This window comes from Pyxicephalus adspersus, chromosome 3 (assembly GCF_032062135.1).
Source record: "Pyxicephalus adspersus chromosome 3, UCB_Pads_2.0, whole genome shotgun sequence".
Classification (NCBI taxonomy): domain Eukaryota; kingdom Metazoa; phylum Chordata; class Amphibia; order Anura; family Pyxicephalidae; genus Pyxicephalus; species Pyxicephalus adspersus.
In genome coordinates, this window is record NC_092860.1 from 143,142,180 (window position 1) to 143,168,575 (window position 26,396).

General features: G+C 41.9%; 1 protein-coding gene across 5 annotated transcripts in view; it reads left to right on the forward strand.

The window, feature by feature from the left end:
* The first annotated feature begins 321 nt into the window (after positions 1-321).
* LOC140327265 (charged multivesicular body protein 3) overlaps positions 322-26,396 on the forward strand; it is a 35,499-nt gene continuing 9,424 nt past the window's right edge. The window contains exons 1-5 of one of the 5 annotated variants that reach the window (XM_072406596.1): positions 322-481; positions 5,388-5,653; positions 7,800-7,954; positions 10,939-11,054; positions 13,919-15,896. In XM_072406596.1, the coding sequence (XP_072262697.1) occupies positions 5,428-5,653; positions 7,800-7,954; positions 10,939-11,054; positions 13,919-15,470 (2,049 nt within the window). In that variant the 5' untranslated portion in view covers positions 322-481; positions 5,388-5,427 and the 3' untranslated portion in view covers positions 15,471-15,896. Of the gene's footprint in view, positions 482-534; positions 708-5,387; positions 5,654-7,799; positions 7,955-10,938; positions 11,055-13,918; positions 15,897-22,083; positions 22,233-23,721; positions 23,783-26,396 lie in introns of those variants that run through there. The other 4 variants (XM_072406599.1, XM_072406598.1, XM_072406601.1 and 1 more) reach the window with 4 other exon arrangements.

Consider the following 26,396-nt stretch of genomic DNA (forward strand, 5'->3'; position numbering starts at 1 on the left):
GGGATTGGACATGTATAAATGACCTGAACATGAGTTTTCATGAGGTTTGAAGAATTGGATTTACATTATCATCAATAAAATATTATGTATAATAATAATAATATGCTTTATTTGTTTTTTTTGTTTTCTTTATTGGCTGATTATACTAACGTGTGCTGCTATCATTGTACAATAATAATAATAATTACAGTCTTGGATTGGTCATCATACTCCCACTCTTTCTGGCTGCCCCTCCAGCACTACTCTCTCCTCTATGATTCCCCTTCAGTCCCATCTCGCTCAGAGCTGAACTCTATGGTTTGTCCCCGCCCCTTCTCTCGCAGATACACACAGAGCTCGGGTCAGGGGTCGCTGTGACGTCACTGCTGTCTTGTCGCTCAGCTGATCGGTAAACAGGCGCAGCGGTGACAGCTCAGAGCGGGGGATGGAGCGGGAGGTCTCGCAGAGAAGCGCCTGAGCCACCTCTCCTGACACCGATCAGGTAGGTGTTGGGAAGAGGAGGCGGCTCGTACTGTGACCTGTTGAGGGACCCCGGGGCCCTGGAGGAATCGTGACCAGCCCCTGCTCCCCTCATAGCACCTCCGGTAGCAGATAGCTGTCAGTGGGCCCTGACTGAGACTGCCATGGCATTAGTTATGATGTAATGCTGGGATGTTGGGGCTGTGGAAATTGCTGGATTTGTATGGCTGACCAGCTCTGACAATAAGGTATAGCCCGTCCTAAGCAAAATGTGTGTTGGGTCTGGGTTAGAACCTCAGGATAGAAAGTGCATGGAACAGAGATCCCTGGAACAGCAATACAAATATTGTCCGACTCCTTTGTCGCATTTCCCTGACTTCTCTGTCGCATTCTCCTGTTACCTGTCTCCTCTGTCTATTCCCGTCCCTCCGACTCCCCCCGTCGCAGTTCCCTGACTCCTCTGTAGCATTCCCCCTTCCACCGGACCCCCCTGTCACATTCCCCCATCCCTCCAACTCCAATCTCACATTCCCCCGATTCCCCTGTCCCATTCGTCCATCCTTCCGACTCCTTTGTCGCATTTCCCCGATTACCCTGTTGCTTTCCCCTGACTCCCCTGTCGCATTTCCCCAACTCCCGTCACATTCCGCCGTCTCTCCGACTCCCCTGTCGCATTTTCCCAATGCTCCTGTTGCATTCCCCCATCCCTCCAACACCCCCGTCCCATTCTTCTGTCCCCTGACTCCCCTGTCGCTTTCTCCTGTTCCCCCTTCCCCCTACTCCTCTGTCGCATTCCCCTGTCCATCCGACTCCCCTGTTGCATTTCCCCAACTTCCCTATGGCATTCCCCCCCCCCCCCCCCCCCCCCCGGCTCCCCTGTCACTCCCCCGTCCCCTCTGTCGCATTTCCCCGACTCCCCTGTTGCATTCCCCCATCCCTCTGAGTCCCCTGTTACTTTTCCCTGACTCCCCTGTCGTATTCCCCATCCCTCCTACTCCCCTGTCGCATTCTCCTGTTCTCTCCCCCTAACTCCCCTGTCGCTATCTCCTGTCACTGTCCATCGTCACTCTAACTCTTCATCCTCTGCTCCTCTTATCCTTCCTCTGTCCCTCTGACTTCCCTATTGCAGTCCTCCATCCTTCTCACATCACAATGCTTTCCACTTTTTTTTTTTTTTAGAATCAATATTTAAAATTCACGTTGTATGATTTCTATATGTATGAATGTGTTAATTTATTTGTACCAAGTTCCTAGCTCTGCGTTCTCCTCTTGTCACAGTACAGACTCTCGGCAAACAATCATTAAATTCATCCTGTGTTTATACAATTCTTTCCTGCCCCAATGCCGCAGCTTTACACCATCATAAATTAAATGACACCGCTGTTCTTCTAGTCCTAGTTCTGGAAAATACCTTTCTGCTGGAAGCTGCCTGCCAGCTGTTCTTCTTCTTTATAAAGGTTCTTTCCAACCAACCCTAAAGTTTATGGGCCAGTTCACATTAATCAGGTGCGCTGATATACAATTCACCCCTGCGTGTCACAGTAAAACAGAATATTCCATTGATAAGACGACCTAATACACCACGCAGGACCACAAATCTCTCCTGTGGCTTTTCAGTAATGTGTTATACAGGAACGTCATCCATGGAGGTGTCTGGTACATCGGACGGCACCACAGCTTACCAGTGCACTTCATTGTGCTTTATATTACCTTTATAATGAATTACACTACTACAATGCACCATCATGATAAATAAATCTGTGGTGCACTAATACAAGTGGTCTGAAGCCTTGGGAGTTATAGAACACAGACTACCTTCACCTGTTCAGTTTTACACTCTTTATGGTGCTACAACAACCTTTATGTCAGGGGTGTCAAACTCAAATACACAGAGGGACAACATTCAAAACTTTGACCAAGTCGCTTGCCAACCTTGAAATTTATTGAAAAAATTGAGGAAATGTTTCCTTCTCATTGGATATAAACCCTTTTCATACGGTAACAGAGGTTTTGCTTCACATTCAATCAGAAACAAGCGTATAATAGAGAAAGAGGCATAAAACATTTTTTATTTATTAAAAAGTCTTATGCCTCTTTCTCTATTTGTGGCCTTCTGAGTTAAATTTCAATGGTAACCTTTTTGCACAAGCTAACAATAATAATACCAATATTCTTCTATGAAAATCCAACCATTCAAGTCCATACCTTGGAGTAGCAAGGAAAAGTACAGCTGAGGGGGAGTGCTGGAAATGCCAGACGTGGCCAATGCGGAGCTAAATCTTATAAGTGGCCCGCCGCTGAAACTTCCTCTTCAATGAAATAGTGCCGCTACCAAAATTCCCGCCATTATTTGCGTCTATAAAACAGTCCAATGCGGGGCCACGCATAGGCAGGAAGCTCGCTGGTCTATAGACGCGAGTGATGCCAGGAATTGTGGTAGTGGCGCTATTTCAATGCACCGACGGGCCAGCTGCAGTTCAAATTTAGGATTCCTTTGGGGTCCAAAAAAAAAAAAGATGTTGGGGGCCAGAATTTGTCACCCCTGCTTTATGTGATATAAAATGCCACTTCTGTGAAGTTTCTCACAATTAGATTTGCTTTCGATTCTTTGGAAAGCTGAATGTGATTGGTGGTTCAGGGATTAGTAAGTAAACTATCACTGTCTTCCTTCTGACCCTTTACAGTGGTCCTAATGTGAAGTTAATGAAAGAAAACGGTAAAGAGAACCTGTTGGACTGTAAAATGAAATAAGGTAGCATCACCATAACCAATTATAAAAGAAATAAACTTCAGAATAAATCTTTAGGCTGTCATGCAGCACATTAAAAACTTGTTTGGCATGTTTGCTTTAAAGGAAGGAGGAAACACTGAGCCTTCCATTGTTTAATTTACCTTCTGGAACATTAGCTACCCGGTGCTTGTGCTGATCTGCTGACTTCTATAGTCACTGGGCTAGAACTAGTATGCAGGATTTATGATATTGCTCCAGCTTTCCAGATTCTCCGTATACCAGCCCATCCAGAAGAGTATTCAGGAGGTCGGCAATGGTCGGAATTTTCATATTTCACCAATATTCTTACTTTATAAAAAAGCGTAGACAACTCTTTTATGTAAGGTAACCATAATTTATTTATTTTTAAACAAAAAGTGAAGCCCCGTCCCCTTGTCTTTAGTACCGCAGCAATAAAGACAGAATGGGAGCGCAGAGCCTCCTGGGATACCTACACAACGCATCCCAGGAAGCTTCTAGCTGCCGGCATGCAAACTTTTTTTTACATTTTTACTGTAATAGGAAAAAAAATTCATTTAGAGCCGGCGACATCAATCGATTTGACGTAACGTAGCCAGAATAGGGGGGAAGATGGCAGCACTTGGTGCTTCCCCTGCGCCAGTTTCCAGGGCAGCACGGGACCCAAACTAGGACCGGCTCTGTGGAACTAAAGGTGAGGATGATGGGTTTTTTTTTGGTTTATTTTCACTTTAAGGGCAGAAATGAGCAGAAAGTAGAAACAAGACGAATAGGAGGAGGAAGACCATTCCAGAGAGTCGGGGCAGCTCTAAAAAAAAAGTCTTGGAGACGTGTGTGATGAGGTTAGGAGTGAGGAAGTCATTAGTAGGTCATCGGGGGAGCAGAGAGCGGCTAGGGGAGTATTTTTCTATCGGGTCAGATAGTTAAGTGGTAAGACTGTGGAGGGATTTGAAGACAAAGCACAACATTCCCAACAACATATTTGGTTTGTGGCATTTTTCTGCATTGTCTTAGTGTAAAATGAATGGCAGCGCAACATCTTTTTGCATGTAACATGCATTGAAAATGTATATTGGCACTTATTATTCAGGTTTAGAAACACCTATTATTACACAGTATTTATATAGCACCATCGTATTATACAGCGCTGTACAAAGTCCATAGTCATGTCACTAACTGTCCCTCAAAGGAGCTCACAATCGAATGCCCCTACCATAGTCATATGTCATTAATGGAGCCTAAGGTCAATTTTTAGGGTGAAGCCAATCAACCTCACTTCATGTTTTTGGGATGTGGGAGGAAACCCACGCAGACACAAGGAGAACCTGCAAACTCCATGCAGATCGTGTCCTGGCTGGAATTGAACCTGGGACCTAGCGCTGCAAAGGCCGGAGTGCTAACCCCTGAGCCACCGTGCTGCTCTCACTTCAAGTTTTATTTTGAAATGGGCGTGCTCTGCTAGCTTAAGCTGTGTACACACGTTCAATAATTGTCGTTGGAAAGGATCTTTCATGGTCCTTTCCAAAAGACTGAACGAGCACTGTACATACAGCAGCGATCTGCAGTATGGAGAGAGGAGAACGATGCAGCACCCTGCTTTACTCTCTTCACTTCACTTTCATTAAATCTTTCGTCTTTTGTGTTTTCGCCAGGACGGATCCATGAACAACAATCGCTGTACACACGGCAGATTCTCATCCGATATCAGTCCTGAGGCAATTATCGGACGAAAATCATCTGACGTGCGTACATATCCTTACAGTGTGAACTTTCACTGATGTCCTCAGTTCTCAGATTAACATGTGTGAACCAATTGTCGGTTCCCGAACATGTAAACACCATGACAGTATCATGCACTCACATGTATGCCGGAGGTTGGTTATCAATCAAACACCTACAGCCAGCATTTATCACCATGTCCCTTTCTGTCTTCATGAGACACAAAGCCTAGTAGGCAGATATTTGTTTTTTTGTTACTTGCATACCTTCTAGGTAAATCAGCAAGCAGCAGCTCATCGTCCTGACACGTGAATCAATAGGTTAAATGTTGTCTAATTATCTCTGTGCTGGAGAGTCTAAGCAGTTTATTAAGTCAGAATCTTTATAAAGCTCTGGCATCCTGTGAGTTTCTGAAGTTTCAGTTGGTACTAACACACTTTGCTTGTTTTTTTTTATTTAGGGGAGGGCACCAAAATACCAGAACTGAGTAGACCAGCAAGATGTGGCTCAAGCTGTTTCTGCTGCTTCTCTACTTCCTAATCCTCTTCGTACTGGCCAGATTCTTTGAAACAATAGTATGGTACGAGACGGGCATCTTCGCCAGCCAACTGGTGGATCCAGTGACCTTAAGCTTCCACCAGCTAAAGACCATCCTGGAGTGCCGAGGCTTAGGGTATTCGGGTCTTCCAGAGAAGAGAGATGTGCGGGAATTGGTGGAAAAATCTGGTAAGGCCAGCTGATGTTTGAATTTTATTATCATATAAATAACAAAACAATATATTGACACACGATTTCTTCTTCATAGATATTAATCTATATCCATCAAATAGTAAGAGTATGTAAATAGGATCAGATAGGGGTTTTTCTTTCCGGGAAGGTAACTTGCACAGGAAAATCCGGTAATTGTCAGGCCATATTGGAGGACTGGTTTAGAGAAACTTGTACAATACACACGGTAGCTGCCATCAACTACCATAAAGGTGGTTAGGGTGGTTAAATGTGTCACCATTTAGGCTACGTACACACGTCAGATGATTCTTATCCGATTATAGCCTTGTTCATGTATTCGTTCTGGTGGATCAACACAAGATCCTAATGAAAGTGAAGGGGTGTTAGCGCAGCATGGTGCCTCTCCATCGATCTCCCCTCTTCATAGAGCAGAACAATGCTGTATGTACAGAGCTCGTTCAGTCTTTTGTTGTTGGAAAGGATTGTGAAAGATCTTTTCCAATGACAATTATTGCATGTGTGTACTCTTATTAAATAAATTACCTGGAACAAGTCTGTGCTTATTATTTATCTGATGCCGGATCTGCACATACTTCATCTGGGTAAATAAATCCCCAATTTAAAGTGGAAATAAAATTCCACTTTTAGGTTTGTATGATCAGGAAGATTGCAGTTGCAGAAAGAGACAGACAATGTCCATTACTATTATTATTACACATTATTTATATAGCGCTGACATATTACGCAACACTTTACAAAGTCCATAGTCCTATCACTAACTTTCCCTGAAAGGGGCTCACAACTTAATGTCACTACCATAGTAATATGTCATTATCACAGTCTAAGGTCAATTTTTGGGGGGAAGCCAATGAACCCAACTGCATGTATTTGGAAACAATCTGCAATAACAAGACTTACCCGTCTGTTTGCGCCAGGTTTATGACAAAAAGCTGAGCTACACATGCACAGCGCCAGCTTCAGTCGTTAGGAAAACCTGGCATTCCTGGGTTTCCTTGTGCCAGGATGATGTATGATTATTTTTATTATTATATATAAATTATTATATATAATTTTTTATATATATATATATATATATATATATATATAATAATTATATATAATTATATATTATTATACATCCTGAAATATTGGCATCACCTAAACTGATCTGAGAGGCACAAATTGATCAAGGAACCATGGGACCCTGGTTGAGAAACACTGCAGTGTTCTCCCCAGCCCCTTTTAGCCAGATGCCCCATCTTTTACTTTTCAGTAACCACCTGGCTGTTTTTGGAGAGGTGGGTCACAAAAGAGTGGCTCCCACTCGCCTACAATTTCTTCCCACCTGGCTTAAAAAAATTTCTGGGTTTAACACTGCATTGGTTTAAAAAATCTCACATTGCAGATATACAGCTACATCCTAGACAAATATTGCAATGTTTTAGGGTTTCAATTAACATTTCTAATTGTTTCCTATCAGATAGAAAATATTTTGTATTCTCAATATGTTTTAGTTAAAAAAGCACAGGGATGCATTGTTTATTAAAAATCCTCCTAGACATTTCCAACACTCAATCCACATATGGAATGACTTTGTTATCCCAGCTGTTTTGTTTTTCTCCTTTCCTAATTGATTCCTGTTAGGACTGTGGGATTCCTTTTTCAACAAAGTTCCAGTTTTTGTAGCCACATACATTTAAAATGTCAGGTATTTGTATTGCTTTTCATTAGAATCAGTTATGTAACTCCACTTACCACGTAAACTACAAATGCTGCTACTCAGATCAATGTAAAACTAGCAATAAGGCAGAAAGTTGAACATGGGACAATATATAGTGCAGAACAAAAGTTTCCATGCACATTTTCTCACTAGACAATAAAAACAAAGCTAAAACAAACTATTTCCCACTCATTTGTATGCATCTTGCACAATTTGTGTTTGTGTCTATATTCATGTGAAATTCATATCAATATCCCCATAATTATTTTCCAACAATTTATTTAAAAAGTATTTCTAAATGTGCTTTAAATGTTTCCACAAGACAGCTGGATTATAAATTAAGCTCCCTTTTGTGTATTCCTCAATGAATTTATTGTGGATTTTTTTGTGATATTGAGTATACTTTCCTAAATCCTGATTCAGTATTGTGTCTTTCAGGTGATCTGATGGAGGGAGAGCTGTACTCTGCCCTGAAGGAAGAGGAGGCATCAGAAGCCGGCTCCAGCACTAACTTCAGTGGAGAGATGCACTTCTATGAGCTGGTGGAAGACACAAAAGATGGCATATGGCTGGTGCAGGTAATTGGTATTGGTGTCTGTGTAGATGTCTGCTTTGTGTAAATGCTGGTAAGTAAATTTCCTTCTGAATGTTTCAGTTCTTAATGGACTCAGACATCAAAGATCTGTAAACTTTGTAAACCAATCAGACTGTGTCCCCTTGAACAATCCTCCTGGCATGGTACTAAGTGGGAGTAAAAAATGCCCCAAGGGGGCAGTCGCTTTATTGTGACCCCGCTCTTCTGTAACGTCCCAAAAACAGCTGGGTGGTTACTGAAATGTTCCAGGTGGTGCACCCAGGTAAAAGGGGCTGGGGAGATCATTCCCATTGTTGGGGTCAGTGGGCAGAATGGTGCCCGATCATCTGTGTGATTGGGAAGACTAGCACCCCATAATTTGTATCAGTGTGGGGAATGGCTCCTTATCGTTGTGAACAATGAGAGGAATGATGCCCCATTGTTCCTATTAGCAGGTGGAATAGTGCCTTATCATTGTATTGGTGGGAGGAATACTGCCCCTTGGTTGGTAGCAGTTGAAGGAATAATGGCTCATTGTTGGTGTGAATAATGCCTTATCGTTGGTGTGAGCGGGAGGAATAATGCCCCGGCATTGTTATGAGCGGGAGGAATATTGCCCCATCGTTGGTGTGAGGGGAAGGAAATAATGCCCCATTGTTGGTGTGATCAGGAGGAATAATGCCCTTTGGTTGGTGTGAGCGGGAGGAATAATGCCCGATCGTTGGTGTGAGCGGGAGGAATAATGCCCGATCGTTGGTGTGAGCGGGAGGAATAATGCCCCGTCGTTGGTGTGAGCAGGAGGAATAATGCCCCGTCGTTGGTGCGAGCAGGAGGAATAATGCCCCGTCGTTGGTGCGAGCAGGAGGAATAATGCCCCGTCGTTGGTGTGAGCGGGAGGAATAATGCCCCGTCGTTGGTGTGTGCAGGAGGAATAATGCCCCGTCGTTGGTGTGTGCAGGAGGAATAATGCCCCATCGTTGGTGTGAGCGGGAGGAATTATGCCCGATCTTTGGTATCAGTTGTAGAAATAGTGTCCCATACTAGTTTATCATCTAACGACGGCTTGTGATATCCAAGACCTGGCGCCAAGTCTGGCGAGCAGCTGTACCGATCAAGTAGAACATTTCTGTCATGACTTCTCATTATCCTCTACCATTTGTCCGTGTATTGAATCTGTATTAGTGTCCTAGAACAGAGGGAATGAAAGCTGTCACTCCACACATGATTTCCTTTTAACTGTTATTGTTGTTTCATGAGTAAAACAAATAATCAATATGCCCAACAAAGTTTAAATAGACAGCAAAACAATTGCTCATCCAACAATCTAATCTTTTCACAATAATCCCCATTAGATGTCATTAGATGTTCATCCTCTTTGTATGGGAACTTTAGGACGGGTAGCTGGGTGCACTGTGTGGAGAGCGTTTAAAATGTGTTATTGGTTTACTAATAAGTAAATATGTTCCTTGTAAATGGCCTGCGTTTTCTGGACTGTGAGCATTGCCTCATGTTGTGGGTGGTATTTATCTCTATTGTCTGCACGTATGACTAATATTATTTTATGCATATTTGTTTGCATGCAATGCAATACACACAGCTGTTGGATATAGCAAATTGTACATCAAGTTTCATTTTGGCAAGCACACAGAAATGTATCCATAAAATTCCCTGGGAACCTGTCTGACCACATTGTACAGAACTATTGTTAATCCTGTCCAGGAGCAATTCATGGTAATTTATAGCTGTGCTGTTAGCTTAACAATACAATGTTTATAATTATATGAGCCTGCCCTTTTCATTGTGCACCAAGGATGGAGAAACTGCCATACACAAGGTAGGTCATAATTCTGGTGTCCGGTACTCTGTGACATTAGGTAGACTCAGCATCCAGGCATTGATTTTATCTTCCCCACCTCTTAGATTGTAAGCTCTTCTGGGCAGGGTCCTCCCCTCTTGTATCACTGTCGTTTGCAACCCCTATTTAATGTACAGCGCTGGGTCATATGTTGGTGCTATATAAATCCGGTTTATTATTAATATTAATAATAATCTCTTTGGGAACTCTGGCATGTCTAATACTACCATATCTTACACCACATCGTGATACCACAAGGTCTTGACTTCAGAGACTAAGCTATGTACATCTACCTGTTCAATAAGAACATTATTTATTGGCCACTGTGTCACTCTCACCAGACATAGTGAGTAGGAAGACCTTCATTCCAGGGATGGCGCTAGTCCTGAAAAGTCAGAGGCTTGTCGGTAATAAAAGATTTAGTGACAACCAGGAATCCCACAGAAATGGCTTTTCTGGGTAAGCATAGTTATTACACATGTCTGCTTTTAGGTTGAACCTTTAAAACTTTATGACATTTAAAATTGCATTGCATGCTGTACGAAACAACTGTTATCATTTGTATTTGTTGAACGGTTCTTTAATAAAGAAATATTGAAGTTAAAATTGCATTGCAGTGCTTATGAAAATGTATAGGATTGCATAGTAAATATATATATTAGAGAGAGAATAGAGCTGCAAAATTCAGTGCGAATGTGTGGATTTAATTTTTAGCCACATTAATGGATTCACAATGTCTAAAGTGGAACATTGTGCGACCTAAAAGAAGCAGCGGGAGCAAAGGTAACATAGTGGACAGAATTCTAGACTCATCAATGGAGGAAGGGTGGTAGATGTGTATCATAATGTGCAAGTTTGCTGTGGATACTTGCTCATTATGGAGCCAAAAATAAAATAATGTGTGTGTGTGTCTGACATTCACTGAAACATTCCCTGATTAAGAATGTTCCAGGTCCATGTGTTTCAATGGCTGTAATTGATCCTCCACCATGTAATATTTTTTAGAATACTTTTCTATACATACAGTGTATGTTTTACACATTTTTACATTGTAAACATTGTCACGTTTACTGACCCTTTTAAACTATGTACATCAAATACCAAATTCAAGGTTGCTGTTTATTGGTTTTTAGGTTGTTGCACATGATCGAAGTCCACTTGTGAGTAAAGTTCACTGGGAGAAGATGGTGAAGAAAGTGACCAAGTTTGGCATCCGGACAGGGACTTTCAATTGTTCTAGTGACCCCAGGTGAGTAGAGACCACTGTACATCAAACTTCTTAAAGTAAAACAATAATTTAAAAACAAAAAATTGCGAACAGGAAGGTTGTATATTGCAGAATGGGTAGGCCATGTTCTTTCTTCAATAAAATACACTTAACTGCCTCTGTGCAATTTTTTTCTATAATGTACAATGAGATGCATATGTGCGGCATTCCTGGCATTCTCGGTTGACAGAAGATAATTAAGTTCTGCTGAATAGTCAAGTAAGTCACCTGTCCCTTCTTCAATAAACAACGTGGCTGCTTGCAGTTCTTCTTTAATGTCATTCTGCTTTAATATGATTTCATTTATTTTTAGAGCTGACATTTTATTAGAAATGGTGATTCTGATTGTGGCACTGTAGAGCAGTGGTCCCCAACCTTTTGGACCACTAAATCTATGGACTCTGGACCGTGCATGCCTGGGGAGCCGGGTGTTACTCAAAGGGGAAGAAACTTCCCTCATAGTGACATCATGATGCCAGAACCAGCCCCTCTCCCATCACAAGTCTGTGTCCACCGCCCTGAGCCTGCAATGCATACAGGATACATGGTCCGCAGCACTGTCTGGTGCACCTCCCAAGCAGGGTCCTTCTCCTGACCCCGCTGGGAGGTGCATTAGCCAGAGCTGCAGACCACTGCTGGTCTCCATGCTCTCGTGGCCCAGCTGTCAGATGGCTGTGGCCCACTAGTGGTTTGGGATCAGCAGTTTGGCACCTCTGCTGTAGAGCATTCCTTGTTCTGCTTGCGTCCAGTCTTCCCTTTACCTCCCCCATTCCTGCTAGCAAAACCATGTACTTTCCACCGCCTCTTTACAATAAAGACTGCTATTGCTGACCTCTCACTTTCATAATGTTGGTTCCCAACTGTCATGCTGATGATGCTGTGCTGTCTGAGTAGCTGACCTCAAAAAAAGAAAGAAAATAAAGGATTCTGACACATTTATAACACCCATTTACACCCATTTTGGGTCCGTGACTGCAAAGTGCCAAAATAAAAAGGCAATGGCATCCCTGTGCTTTCCTTCATGACAGGCTCAGTTGAAAATTAAGAGAAAGAAAAAAAAGTTTCTTTGTACATAGGATTATTGGTTATTTTTTTGGCTAGGTGAAGTTCATAATAAGTGAAACGAAACCCTGTCCCTCCCCCGTTCCTATTTCCTCGCAGGGCACCGCCGTATTCTTTCTTTATTTAACTTAATCATTCTTTAATTCCATGCGATCCTTGACCAGTGATTGGGAGAAGATATAATTCCTGTGCTGTCCGCAGGGGTTAATTTACTCCTGGCTCATGCAGAGGAAGCTGAAAATTATTAATATTATAATATTAAACCGCGCCAACATATTATGCAGCACATATTACGCAGTACATTAAATAGAGGTTTTAAATGACAAACAGATACAGACAGTGACACAGGAGGAGGAGAGGACTCTGCCCCGAAGAGCTTACAATCTAGGAGGTGAGGCAAGTATCACTTAGTAGTGGGGGGGTGGGGGAATATGAAATAGTGGGTAAGTAGTGAGGGTTTTGAGAGACAAAAAAGGTGGGAAGGCAATTTTTAAAATATGGGTTTTAGGGGCTCTCTTAAGGGAGCAGAAAGTAATACCAAGCCGAACAGGACGAGGAAGACCATTGCAGAGAGTCGGGGCAGCTCTAGAAAAGTCTTGGAGCCGTGCGTGTGATGAGGTTATGATGTAGGAAGTCATTAGTAGGTCAATAAAGGAGCTGGGGGAGTATTTTACTTATCAGGTCAGAAAGGTAATTGGGACAAGAACTGTGGAGGGATTTGAAGGAAAAGCACTGGAGCTTGAATTTGATTCTAAGGTAAAAAAAAGAAGCCAATGAAAAGATCTACATAGAGATGCAGTGAAAGAGGAGCGGAGGGAAGGATGGATGAGTCTGGCTGCAGCGTTCATAATAGATTGTAGAGGAGAGAGTTGGGTTAGTGGAATACGTGAGAGAGGAGGAGGTTACAGTAGTCCAGACGAGAGAATGCTAGGTATACTGGCAAACGAAGCTGATGGTGCGCATGCACAGCTCAGATTTTTTTACAGGGAGGAGAGAATATTGCAGAAAGGACATTGGTTGTCTCTTTCTGCAGTAATGACCTGCCAGATCATGGAATTATTAAAAGTGTATATTTCAGCTGCTTTACCCTTCCCCTGTCAATTATCATGTAATGCAATGTTTCCTCCCAACAGTCAGAGTGGAAGTGGTTGCATAAAACAGTGTTCATCCCAGAAACTTTTTTTAAACCAGGTGGGAAGAAATTGTAGGCGGGTGGCAGCCCCTGTATTGTAACTTAACTCTTCAGTAACCACCCAAAAACAGCTGGGTAGTTACTAAAAAGTGCCGGGTGGTGCACCCACCCAAAAGGGTCTGGGAAAACACGGACATAAGAAGTTAGAGCTATTTCACTTTCATCTTCAAATTTGATTTGCACAAAGCACACAAGCAAAAGTTGACAACTGGGCATCGATCAGGCAGGTAAGAACGGTTATTCCAGAGAGGACATCGGCTGCCTGCCTGTTATTGCATTTTTCAAAGTAGGACTGTAGTTCCACTTTAACAGGGCTGAGAATGGGCCTTGCAGTTTCTGTCCATAATAAAGGCATGTGGAGTCATTCCACAAAAAGGAGATTAGAAGCTAAGCATACATCATGGCAGAATACCAGGTATTTCTGACACGTGAAATGATTTTGACACAAGCACTACGGATGAGCAGCAGAAGGGAGTGCTTATTTGTACAAGGTCTTGGTCTTCATCCAAAATGATGTATTATAACAACGCTTCAATAATATTACATTCTTTCTTCACTGTTCTATTACCTTCTTCTGTTTATTCTCTTGTAGATACTGCAGGAAGAGAGGATGGGTGAGGTCAACACTTATCATGTCTGTGCCCCAAACAAGCACTTCAAAGGGAAAAGTCATGCTGAAAGAGTACAGCGGACGCAAAATCGAAACGGAGCATATTTTTAAGTGGATAACTGCCCACGCCGCTTCACGGATCAAAACTGTTTACAATTCTGAGCACCTCAAAGAAGAATGGAACAAAAGCGATCAGTACAAAGTCAAGCTGTACCTCTTCGCCAACCTTGATAAACCGCCAGCTTTCTTCTCGGCTCTGAGCGTGAAATTTACCGGGAGAGTTGAATTCATCTTCGTCAATGTTGGTAATTGGGACAATACAAGCTATATGGAAGAAATTGGCATATCCAGAACACCTTCCTATGTCTTGAAGACCCCAGAGGGAATTTACAAATATGGGAATAATACCGGAGAGTACATCTCTCTCCAAGCCATGGATTCCTTCCTGCGCACTTTACAACCTGAAGTCAATGACTTGTTTGTCCTCAGTTTGGTCTTGGTAAACCTAATGGCTTGGATGGACTTGTTTATCACACAAGGGGCCACCATCAAAAGATTTGTGGTTCTGATCAGCACTTTAGGGACCTATAATTCCCTGTTAATCATTTCCTGGTTACCAGTGTTGGGATTCTTACAGCTGCCATATTTAGACAGCTTTTATGAGTACAGTCTAAAGTTACTGCGCTATTCTAACACCACCACTTTGGCTTCATGGGTAAGAGCCGACTGGATGTTTTACTCTTCCCATCCGGCACTTTTCTTAGGCACTTATCTTGGTCACGGCTTACTCATAGATTACTTTGAAAAGAAGAGACGTCGCAACAACCCCGATGAAGTCAACGCCAATAACTTGGAGTGGCTGTCGAGCCTCTGGGATTGGTACACCAGCTATCTGTTCCATCCAATCGCTTCTTTCCATCACTTTCCCTATAACTCAGACTGGGATGAAGACCCAGACCTCTACCTCGAGCGCTTGGCATTTCCAGATTTGTGGCTTCACCCCCTGATTCCAACCGATTACATAAAAAATCTACCCACCTGGCACTTCCAGAGTCATAGGCATTCCGTAGAAGAAGACCTCTCGGAAGGCTCTATAGAAAGCGACAGCGACTCCGAAACCGAGCCATCTAGCAACACAACTTGTCAATGTCGACCGCTTGATACCAGCACAGCTAAGCCATTAGAGGAAACCACTGACCAAACTTGCTCATGTGTGGACACACAAAACAGGGGCAGCCCATGCGGAAGAAAAGTCAGGGCCTATGGTTCTTATTGCACTGAGGACAAGCTAGAACCAAATTGGGTCACGTGGCCGGAAAATATGTTGCACTGTACGGAATGTGTTGTGTGTCTAGAGAATTTTGAGAATGGTTCTCTACTTATGGGTCTACCCTGTGGTCATGTATTTCACCAAAACTGCATTGTGATGTGGCTGGCTGGAGGTAGACACTGCTGCCCAGTTTGTCGCTGGGCATCGTACAAAAAGAAACATTACAGTCACCAAGCAGCGATGTCAACTACCAGCGCCTCTTAGCGCCTGCGTTTTGCCTGTGAGCCTTCTTGCCTGTTTCTGCTTGTATCTGTTAGAAATTGAAGTGGTTTGATGTCCTGTTTCAATCTTCACAGTGGAACTAATACTAAGTTCTGTCAATGTCCATGATCCCTCATCTTCTTGTCTCGTTGCCTTGTGTGTTCAGTGTCAATGCATCTGTAACCAGAAAAAAAAACAAAAAAATATTTTTATGATTTTGAAAAATGATATTCCTATTTCAGTGTACTATTTTTTAAAAGAAAAGTTTAACCTTCCGCCAAGACTCTAGAGGAAAAAATTCAGGTTGATTTATTTTTTGATTGCTAGTTTTTATCAACCTTGCTTCAGCATTTCAGAAGCTTGTGAAGGTACATTATGAAAGTTTAATCAAATGGGTTAAGTGTTATTTTTAATAAATCATAAACACTGGTTTCTGATCATTTTTTCAAATATTTACTAATGATTTTTGTGGTTTGATGGTTTCTAGTATAATCAATTTAGCTATTGCCACATCCCGGTAAATAACAAGGTTTCCTGTTTTTTCCTTTCAAACATTGGGACTTTAGGCAACCCAATTATTACAATTCAATTTAAAAAAAAAAACTTAACATGTTTATTACCAATAAACAAGCAAATATACACTTCATAAAAACATCATTTAAAAAAAAAAAGAACAGCAATCATGTTGTGTTTTCTTGTTTTGCTTGGCACATTTCGTGAATTTCAACCACTTCCTCAGGAGTATAAATTGAATGCTACAGTGACATTAATAAAATAGATAAGATAAGATAAATAGATAAGATAATAGATAAAATAAAAGTAATTTCATATTTTCACAATACATACATCAGTTCATCAATTCACAATTCCAATGCTCAAATAAATACATACAATAAAAATAAAAACTCAGTATTTTCATTTGTAGAAAATATGTGGCCAAAAGTTGCAGATACTTGACCATCATAGGCAGTATTTTCCCCAGCCCTTTTCAGCTGGACGCATCACCCGGCAATTTTCAGCAACCACCCGGCTGTTTTTGGGTGGTTACTGATAAGTTGGGTCACAATACAGGGGCTGCCACCCACCCAGCTTAAAAAAAAATCTGGGTTGAGCACTGATCACACCTATATGGGCTTATTTGATATCCTAGGAACCATATTTATCAATATCTCTCCCATATATATTTCAAACGGCCTACACCCCTTTGGGATAGCTTTCCATGTTGTTTTGTAATGCATCAAAAGAGCACAATATCAAAGATACTAATGTTGGTCTAGAACAATGTTTCCCAACCTTTATACAGTACATGGGGGAACCCTTGAAATAACTTCCAGGTCTATACTTTCTATATCTCACAGTATATTAGTGTAACGATCAATGAGAAGAATGGCTTCTTACCACCTTGCCGGTAATACCGAGTGTGGCTCGGCAAATTTTACATGCCAAAAGCGGTAACCCTGAGCCATACTCGGGGTAGGAAAAAAAAACACCTATCTGTTACCCTCGTCAATCTCCGGCCGGCTTCTGCATCACATCCCCAGGCTTGATCGTTGTGATGCGTGAAGCGTCGGTACGCTGGGGAGGTGTGGCTTGGCGAGAAATTTAAAAGCAGATTACATTGTAATCTGCTTTTAAAATATTGATCACAGTAAAAAAGTTAAATCGGATTGGAATCTATTGTACCCTTGTTTGGACAAATTCAAAAAATGTTTTAATTTTTTAATTAACCTTATTTTATTTATAATTTTATTTATAATTATTTATTATATTATAGTTTATGGTTAGTGTTTCAAACTTTATCATACCCAAGAGTTATTTCTAAGAAATAAAATATTACCAAATTTCCACACAAAACATTGTAACTCTTTTGACATAAAAACTCAGACAAAATTAGACCGCCAGGGGGGTTAAATTGCTGGCCATTGGGAAGAATATCACCCTTACAGATACCCAAAATGGTCATTGGTGGCAGTTAAAGTGTACCTAAACTCAACATTTTTACTTTACATAAAAGGGTAGAAAACCCTTATATGTAAAAATTGTATTTATTTCTTTTAAATGCAACACTTTTTTTTTTTGGAGCACAAAGCCTCACGGGATACCTACGTCACACTTTCCAGGAGGATCTGGCTGCTTCCTCTGCACATCCCCGATCTCCGGGGTATCAACACTTATTTTTTCCCCCTTTGCAGCGGGCTATGTCACCCGATCGGGTGATGTAGGAAGGAGTGGAGTAGAAGAGTGAAGATAGCGATGGAGGAAGCGCCGGAAGAGCAATTTTAGAACAACGCTGGACCCCAGCACCATCAAGGGATCTGCGGAATTAAAGGTAAGTGTTTTTTTTTTTTTTTTTTTTTAATTTTCACTTTAGTTCTGCTTTAAACTGACCTGTGAGGTATAAATTGCTCTGGCGGAACCCCTAGCAACCTCTGGAGGAACCCTGGTTAGGAAACCCTGGTATAAAAGACCAATTGGCATTCCAGTTCTGTAGGGTTAAGGTCAAAGCAATGCAGGACACATCAGTTCCTCCACACCAAACTAGTTACCCCAAAGCTCTATGAATCCTGTTTTGTGTGAAGTTATGCTGAAAGAGAAGCCGACCTTTCCCAAACCATTACCACAAACACAGAAGCACCCAAATGTCCAAATTTATATGCTGTAGCATTTACAATACCTTTCACTGAAAACCTTTTTAGCTTCATAGTTTTGGACACATGGTGTTCAAGTTGTGGTAAAACAAAATCCTTTGTAACCATCTTTGAACATTACTGTATGAAATGAGAGTTTATTAAAAGGTGGAATATGGCAGCTTGAACATAAGCAATGCTTACACCTTCCATAGTGTCAGCACAGCTTTATATGCACATTACATGCAGGTTGTTCCTACATTTAGGACTTTCATAATTTTTTCACAGACCCCTAGATGTTCTAAATACACTTAAATCTTATCTTCTATCATGAACTGTTCTATAGACTCCTCCCGAACTTAAAGCAGAACCAAGGTTCCATTTTTAAAAAATGTTGAATTAGGAAAGTCATTATTGCAGGAAGAGCCAAACAATGTCCCTTCTGCAATAATCATTCTCACCTGCCTGATCTCTGCGGTGAATTTACAATCCCAGCTTCCTTTTATTTACTAATAATTACAGGCAGCACAGTGGCCTTTGCAGCGCTGGGTCACAGGTTCCAATCTCAGCCAGGACACTGGCACCCGCATGGAGTTTGCATGGGTTTCCTTGCTGCGGTTTCCTCCAACATTACAAATACATGCAAATAGGTTAGTTTGCTTCCCCCAAATTGACCTTTGACTAGATTAATAATATATGACTATAGAAGGGACATTAGATTGTGAGCTACTTTGAGGGACAGCTAGTCACATGACTATGGACCTTATACAGCGCTGCGTAATATGTCAGCGCCATATACTGTGTAATAAAAATAATAATTACTGCACACTGTGCGCTTCACACATTATGCATTGAAGCTGCAGCAAGACACACAGAGGCTACCTTACTTCCCGGCTGGAATAAACACGGCATCATTTAGCTCTCACTGGCCAAAGCCGACGACTTTCTTTTATTGGAAAATATGAACAGATTACATTTCAGCTTTAGTTGGTAAGTCATACCCAGTGCTGTAAAGCATCATTTGTGTAGTGTTGGATAGAATTAAGATGGTAAAGCTCTCCTATCAAGTTTGGGCAGTCTATGACCCCATGGATGGGACTTTCACTCACTTTTGTTCCAACAGGAATGAAAGGGAGAGGTTGTCACTGGAGAGAACACAGAAACTTTATATACCTGATAGAGGTTGTAAACCAGGGGTATCAGTCTCTGGCCTGCGGGCCAAATCTGGCCCTCAGTGTGCTTTTTTTTTTGGCCCCCCAAAGAATTCTGAAAGTTAAGTACATCTGACCCACCCGCCCGCATTACTTTACATTAGACATTATTCCTGTACACCCATCACGTGACACAATGCCTAGGCAATGATCACATGGTGCCTGACTACCATGGGCATTGTGTTTGTTTCAATCCATTAGAGACTGCATAGCGTAATATTTAGTGTCAGACAAACTTGTGATGTGAGAGGATGAACAACGCACATGCTGCATGGATAGATAGAAATTAGTCTTTACAACCCTAAAGTATGTGTAGAGGCGTTTGGTTTTGATAGTTATGGATGAGGTAGCAAACTTACTCAATTTATTCAATAAATTTATGATTTGGCCCCCGACTTGGTCTAAGTTTTTAATTTCGTCCCTCTGTGTATTTGAGTTTGACACCCCTGTTGTAAACCTTCCCCATCTGCTACTAGACACACACGCATTATGCCCAGCTATATTCTTGTTCATATGCTTGGTTATGGTTTAGGAAGCCTATACCTCTGCTAGAATACACACCTAGAGTATGCAGGAAGATTTTTTGGAGACATGAGTTATACCTTCATACCTAAAGCCTGCTGATTGGACAACAACTGAGAAGTCATCAGCTCTGCTCACCCTGATCTCCTCCTGTCAGCATGTTCCCAGTTAGCACATGTGCATGCAGCAGAGCTCAACTGGCTGTTACTGCTGCACTATGACTTCAGGGATAACAAGCAGCTGATATTAAGACAGATTCCGGTACAAGTACTAGTGTATGTAAATATATATTTGACTATATTTAAAGGAAAGTCTAAAAGCTACACCAGCACAGCAATGTCTTTCTAGCATCTCTGTACATCTTATCAAAGAATTAAACGAATGTCGCCATCTAGTGGGGAATAAAGGAAACAGCAGATGCATAATATTTTTAATAAACAGGATTTTAATAGCACCACATATTACGCAGCGCTGTACATTAAATATGGGTTGCAAATGACAGACAGATACACAGGAGGAGAGGACCCTGCCCTGAGGAGCTTACAATCTAAGAGGTGGGGGAAGTATGAAAAAACTTGTAGGCAAGTTTGAAAAGATGGGGTTTTGAGTGCTCTTTTTAATGAGCAGAAAATAGGAGCAAGCCGAATAGGACGCGGAAACCATGCCAGTGATAAGACCTGAGAATTATTCATACTGCTGGGTAAAAAAAGTCACACAATAATATTTCGTTGGACCGCCTTTAGCTTTGTGGCACACATTTGCTATGATATCTTTCAGCATCAACATTCACATCTGATGATAGGAGAGTTGTGTGAAGTCTTCTCCAGCACTTACCAAAGATTCCCAATAGATTTAAGGCCTGAATTCTGTGGCGGCCAATCCATGTATGAAAATGATGTCTCATTCTCCCTGAACCACTCTAATAATTTGAGTCTGATGGTCCCTGACATTGTCATTGGGGAAAAAAAAAGATCAACTGATGGGAAAACCTGGTCATTCGGTATATTCAGGTGGTCAGCTGACTTCAGTTACACAACATTGCTAAACCTAGACCAACTAAAGCACCCCAGATTATAATATTGCCCCCACAGGTTTGGGGAGATTATTTTGGCCTGGCAGTGTCTCCCCTATATTGCCTAATATACATCTGCTCTTTCCTTTATTCCCCACTAGATGGCGACATTGTAATGATTATTTGATAAGATGTACAGAGATGCTAGAAAACATTTAGTCAAGCATTGCTGTGCTGGTGTAACTTGTAAACTCTAAAAAAAATCTCTAGGTCTGGCTATAGCTGTATTCACATGTTATGGGAGCTGGCTGTGCAGAGCTATGTGACAGATGAAAGGTGGGATGCAGAGAGCTCATTGCAGGAGGGAAAGCATGAGCTGCAGGGAGCTCTGGGATGGAGGTAAGGTATGAGCTGCAAGGGATGAATCCTAGCATTGCAGAGTGCGGGAGGGAAGGGGTGAGCTGCAGAAAGTTCTGAAATGGGGGTAAGGAGTAGGATGCAGAGAGCTCTGTGAGGGAGATGAGGGAAGAGCTGCAGGGAGCACAGTGCAGGAGGCAAGAGGTGAGCTGCAGAGAGATATGTGATGGCGTAAAAAGTGAGCTGCAGGGAGCTGTGTGATAGAGATAGGAGCTGAGCTGCAGAGAGCTCTGTGATAGAGATAAGAGCTGAGCTGCAGGGAGCTGTGTGATGGGGGTAAGAGCTGAGCTGCAGAGAGCTCTGTGATAGACCTAAGAGCTGAGCTGCAGAGAGCTCTGTGATAGAGATAAGAGCTGAGCTGCAGAGAGCTCTGTGATAGAGATAAGAGCTGAGCTGCAGAGAGCTCTCTGATGGAGTTAAGAGCTGAGCTGCAAAGCGCTCTGTGATAGAGATAAGAGCTGAGCTGCAGGGAGCTGTGTGATGGGGTGGGAGCTGAGCTGCAGGGGGGAGCTGTGTGATGGGGTAAAAGCTGAGCTGCAGGGGGGAGCTGTGTGATTGAGATAACAGCTGAGCTACAGATAGCTCTGTGATAGAGATAAGAGCTGAGCTGCAGAGAGCTCTGTGATAGAGATAAGTGATAAAAGAGACCATAGCTAATAGGGATAATGATCACAAAATGCAAGCTACAAATCATTTCACTTAATTTGCTGCATAAAGTACCTAAAACCTTTGGGTTTGTTTTCCCAGCCCCAATAGCCCCGCCCATCTCCTGGCAGCTGCGTGCGCTGTTCGTGGTCCTGACGTCACATTCAGGGCGGAAGTGAAGGCAATGTTGTGAAGTGACGGGCGGAAGCAGGAAGTGCAGACACGGAGGTGGCTCGGTTGAAGTTCCAGGGGTTTGTGTTGTGGTTGTGCTGTCGGGTTAGGAGCTATGGGGCTGTTCGGGAAGACGCAGGAGAAGCCACCTAAAGACTTGGTGAGTTATAAAGGTTACTATGTCTATTGCATATAACATAGTCATCCTGTGTCATGTGATGCAGGGGCTGATTCTCCATGTTAGGAGTATTCAGGACCCTGTACATTGTATAGCAATGCTTATATAAAATGCCATGTGTACATGTCACACATGTAAGAAGATCATGTCCCTGGAATATATATATAGGCTGCTGCTGGTAGGTAGGCCCATGTCATGTAAGGGGTGCTGGAAGGGAATAGCCAGACATCATAGAGGACACTTACTGGATGGAGTAGTTTAGGCTCTGTTCTTTGCTGCCCCCTATCTGTTAAGGGAAATATTCTGCAACCCTGCTTTATCATTGACCATCATATTACTGGTGATTCACCACTAGTGACAGCAGTGCAGGTGTCACATGACCCTAAAGGTGCTCGGGACTTCAAGAGGAACTAAACTCAAAACTGCCTAAAACAAAAAAAATACACACCTTCAATCCCGCAGTACAATCGATCGCTCCGTAGGTGTCTTACATCGGGTCCCGCGTCATCCTGCTAGTTCTTCTTCCTACGTCACCCGACACAGGTGACGTAGGTTGGGGTGACGTAGGTTGGAAGAAAAAACTTACAAATATTTCTCTTTTCACGAAAAGGCTCCTTCTGCGCATGCCCAAGATGCTCAGCATGCGCAGAAGGAGCTCCAAAGAGCCTCCCGGGATGCGTGATGTGGGTATCCTGGGAGGCTTTGCGCTCCCATTCATTGGCTAGGCAATCGAGAATTAGGGGGCGGTGATGCACCCTTATTTTTTTTTTTTTTTTAAATACTTAAAAAAAAACCTAAACAAACAGAATTTTTACCTTTGGGTTGGCTACCCTTTTATGAAAAGTGAAATTTCTGAGTTTAGGTACGCTTTCAGATTTCACCGTTCCTCTGGGTCCCATGTGTGTAAAACTGGTATTTTGTGGGCTGTATAATATTATTATCAATAAACAGGATTTTTTTAGCGCCAACATTTTACGCAGTGTTGTTCATTAAATATGGGTTTGCAAATGACAGACAGATACTGACATTGACACAGGAGGAAGAGAGGACCCTGCCCCGAGGAGCTTACAATCTAGGAGGTAGGGGAAGTATCACACAATAGGAGGGAATTATGGAATGGTGGGTGAGTAGTGAGGGAGACCAAAGAAGATGGGTAGGTGAGGTTGAAGCATTGGGTTTTGAGAACCTTTTTAAACGAACAGAAAGTAGGAGCAAGCATATTAGGATGAGGAAGACCATTCCAGAGAGGGGCAGTTCTGGAAAAGTCTTGGAGCCGAGCGTGTGAGGAGGTTATCAGTGAGGAAGTCATCAGTATATATTTTGTATTTATAATATGATGCTGTGTTTATAATATGATGCTGTGTTTTGTATTTATGATGTTTATAGTTCATTACATTACCCTGTAACATAATATTGTACATTGGATCTATAACATGAAGGGTAAAAAATTTTTTTATTTGTTACTTTGTAGGTGAATGAATGGTCACTAAAAATTCGCAAAGAAATGCGCAGTATTGACAGACAGATTAGAGGTAAGACAATATATTGTATATTAATAAAGTGTGCAGTGTATTATGCTCTTAAAGTGAAACTAATCCCAAAACATAAAGAATTATGACCAGGCAGGTCCGTAATTATAGTAGGAACAGCCGATGTTATAAAATAACCTTATCTGCCTGATCACAATTTTTTTGTTGCTCTTACCTGTCTCCATTCCATCACAGGCGCCTCCTTCTTCTGATTTCACTTTTCAGCCATCTAATATGCCTGGGTTCAGATGATGTAACTGTGGGAAGGAGTTCATTCATTCCCAGCAGCTGCAGGGGAAGCCAGGATGTGACGGGTATCCCAGCATCCAACTCTGAGCTGCAGATTCAACACCGGACACCTTCAAGTGTCTGTTTTATATTTACAAGACATGAGCACTCTAACTTCTATGAAACCCCAGGGTGTTCTATCTTGCAATTGTCATCTCCAGCAAAGATAACTAACTTTGTCAAAAAAATAACGCTTTTCAAAGCTTCTCAGCATTGTATTATTGCGCTTGAGCTCCCAGGTTGACACATTCAATTTAGGACTAATAAAACACTGCAAGGACAGATCTAAGGCTACATACACACGTACAATAATGGTTGCTGGAAGTTGGATTTTTCACAATCCTTTCCAATGACAAAAGACTGAATGAGTGTTGTATATACATCGCCGTTCTGCTCTATGGAGGGGGAGAACGATGGAGCGGAACCCAGCTGCGCTCTCACTTTCATTACAGTCGTACATCGTTCGTGGATCCGCCAGGACAGACCCATGAGCAACGAGCGCTATACACACGCCAGATTCCCGTCAGATATCAGACGAGAATCATCTGACGTGTGTACATCGACACCGTGTGTAGATCGACACCGTGCGTAAATCGAACTAAAACTTTTTTTTTTCATTGAATAGAGTAAAGGAATTTTGAAACAAGCTTTTTGAGACTGTGTTGTCCTATCGGGGAGCTTTCCCCATCTGATGTGTGTACGTAGCCTAAGGATGCCTAAAAATGCTAACACGACTATTTTACCCCAAGCCGTTTGGATATAGAGCTTGAAGCAGCATTAAAGCCCAACTCTCAACATGTATATTTGTATGCTTTTAGATTGCTTAATATTTGTGTAACTTTGTGGCTTTCTTGGAAAGTGCAGTGGGAGTACTTCCAACTTCTCATTTCATCAGAGAGACTTCAACACATTTTAAAAATTATAACCCACAGCTGCTTCATCGTCACAGACAGCTCCTTGTGGTTGCAAAACACACAGAAACAAAGAGCCCTGGCACTAATTGTTCCTGAATGGTGGACTTCTCCCCAGCCACTTTTAGCTAAGCGCACCACCCGGTTTTTTTTTGTTGTGTTTTTTACACCGAGTGGGAAGAAATTGTAGGTGGGTGGCAGCCCCTGTAACCCAAAAACAATTGGGTGGTTACTGTGTAGTTGGTTCACAATACAAGGGCTCCCACCCGCCTACACTTCCTTCCCACTCATTTAAAAAAAAATAAAGTCTTTGTTGAACACTGGGAGCTAATAAATATAAGAATGAGAAACATGAAGGTGCCTGTGGATGGTTTAGGTCATTAAAAAGCCAACAATATCATCATATTCTTGTTTAAGTCACAAAATGGCTTAAACTGCAATTATAATATTACTTTAATCATTAATACTAATAATTATTATTATTATTATTATTAAACAGGATTTATATAGCACCAACATATTATGCGGTGCTGTACATTAAATATAAGTTGTAAAAAACAGACAGTGACACAGGAGGAGGAGAGAATTCGTAATTATTATTATTTTTAAGATTGGTTTTCCAAATAGACTAATATAAAATTTAGACAAGAATGTTAAAAATTGATATAGAAAACCATAGTAAGAACAAGCAAAGCGTTCTAGTTCTCACAGACCCTTCTCAGTTACAGTCCTGCACCTTGCCTAATCCTACCGTAGTTGGTTTTCATGACTTTGCACCCCATTGTTATACAATTACATGATAAGTCACATTGATGTGAATCGGTCTTGTGACTGGAGCGATGACCTCATCTTCTGTATTTACACTATGAATAGTTATCACTCACTTAAGTACAAAGAAACCGGTTTTTCTTCCCTTAATGTGATGATAGAAAGATCAAAGTCTCTTCTAGGGCACAATTCTAACACATTGCAGAATGTAAATCTGCACAAAAACATACAATCTTGAAGAAATGGTATTGTGAAATGGAACTAAAGTCTCACTTTGCACATTTGCCATTCGGGCAGCAGTTTATTGCAGGAAGGACAGGAGATGTCTCTTTTTGCAATAACTGCTCTTATCTGCCTAAAGGCCGCCCAGCTATCAAACTTTCTGAACCTGCCCCTTGCCTAAATAGTGCCCTAGATAACAAAATGTGATAATGTGCAGTACAGCCTCTTCTCAGCCACTGTCAGAACCAGTAGGGACTCTGGAATTCAAATGCTAAATATACAGGGGCAGCCCAGAGACAGATGAGGATTACCTTTGACTTAAAAAGAAGTCGAGGTTCCTTGTACAACCTAAGAGCTCTACAAGGGAGTCTATATTTACATCCTATTGTGTGTAAATTCCCCACCTATTAGATTGTAAGCTCTTCAGG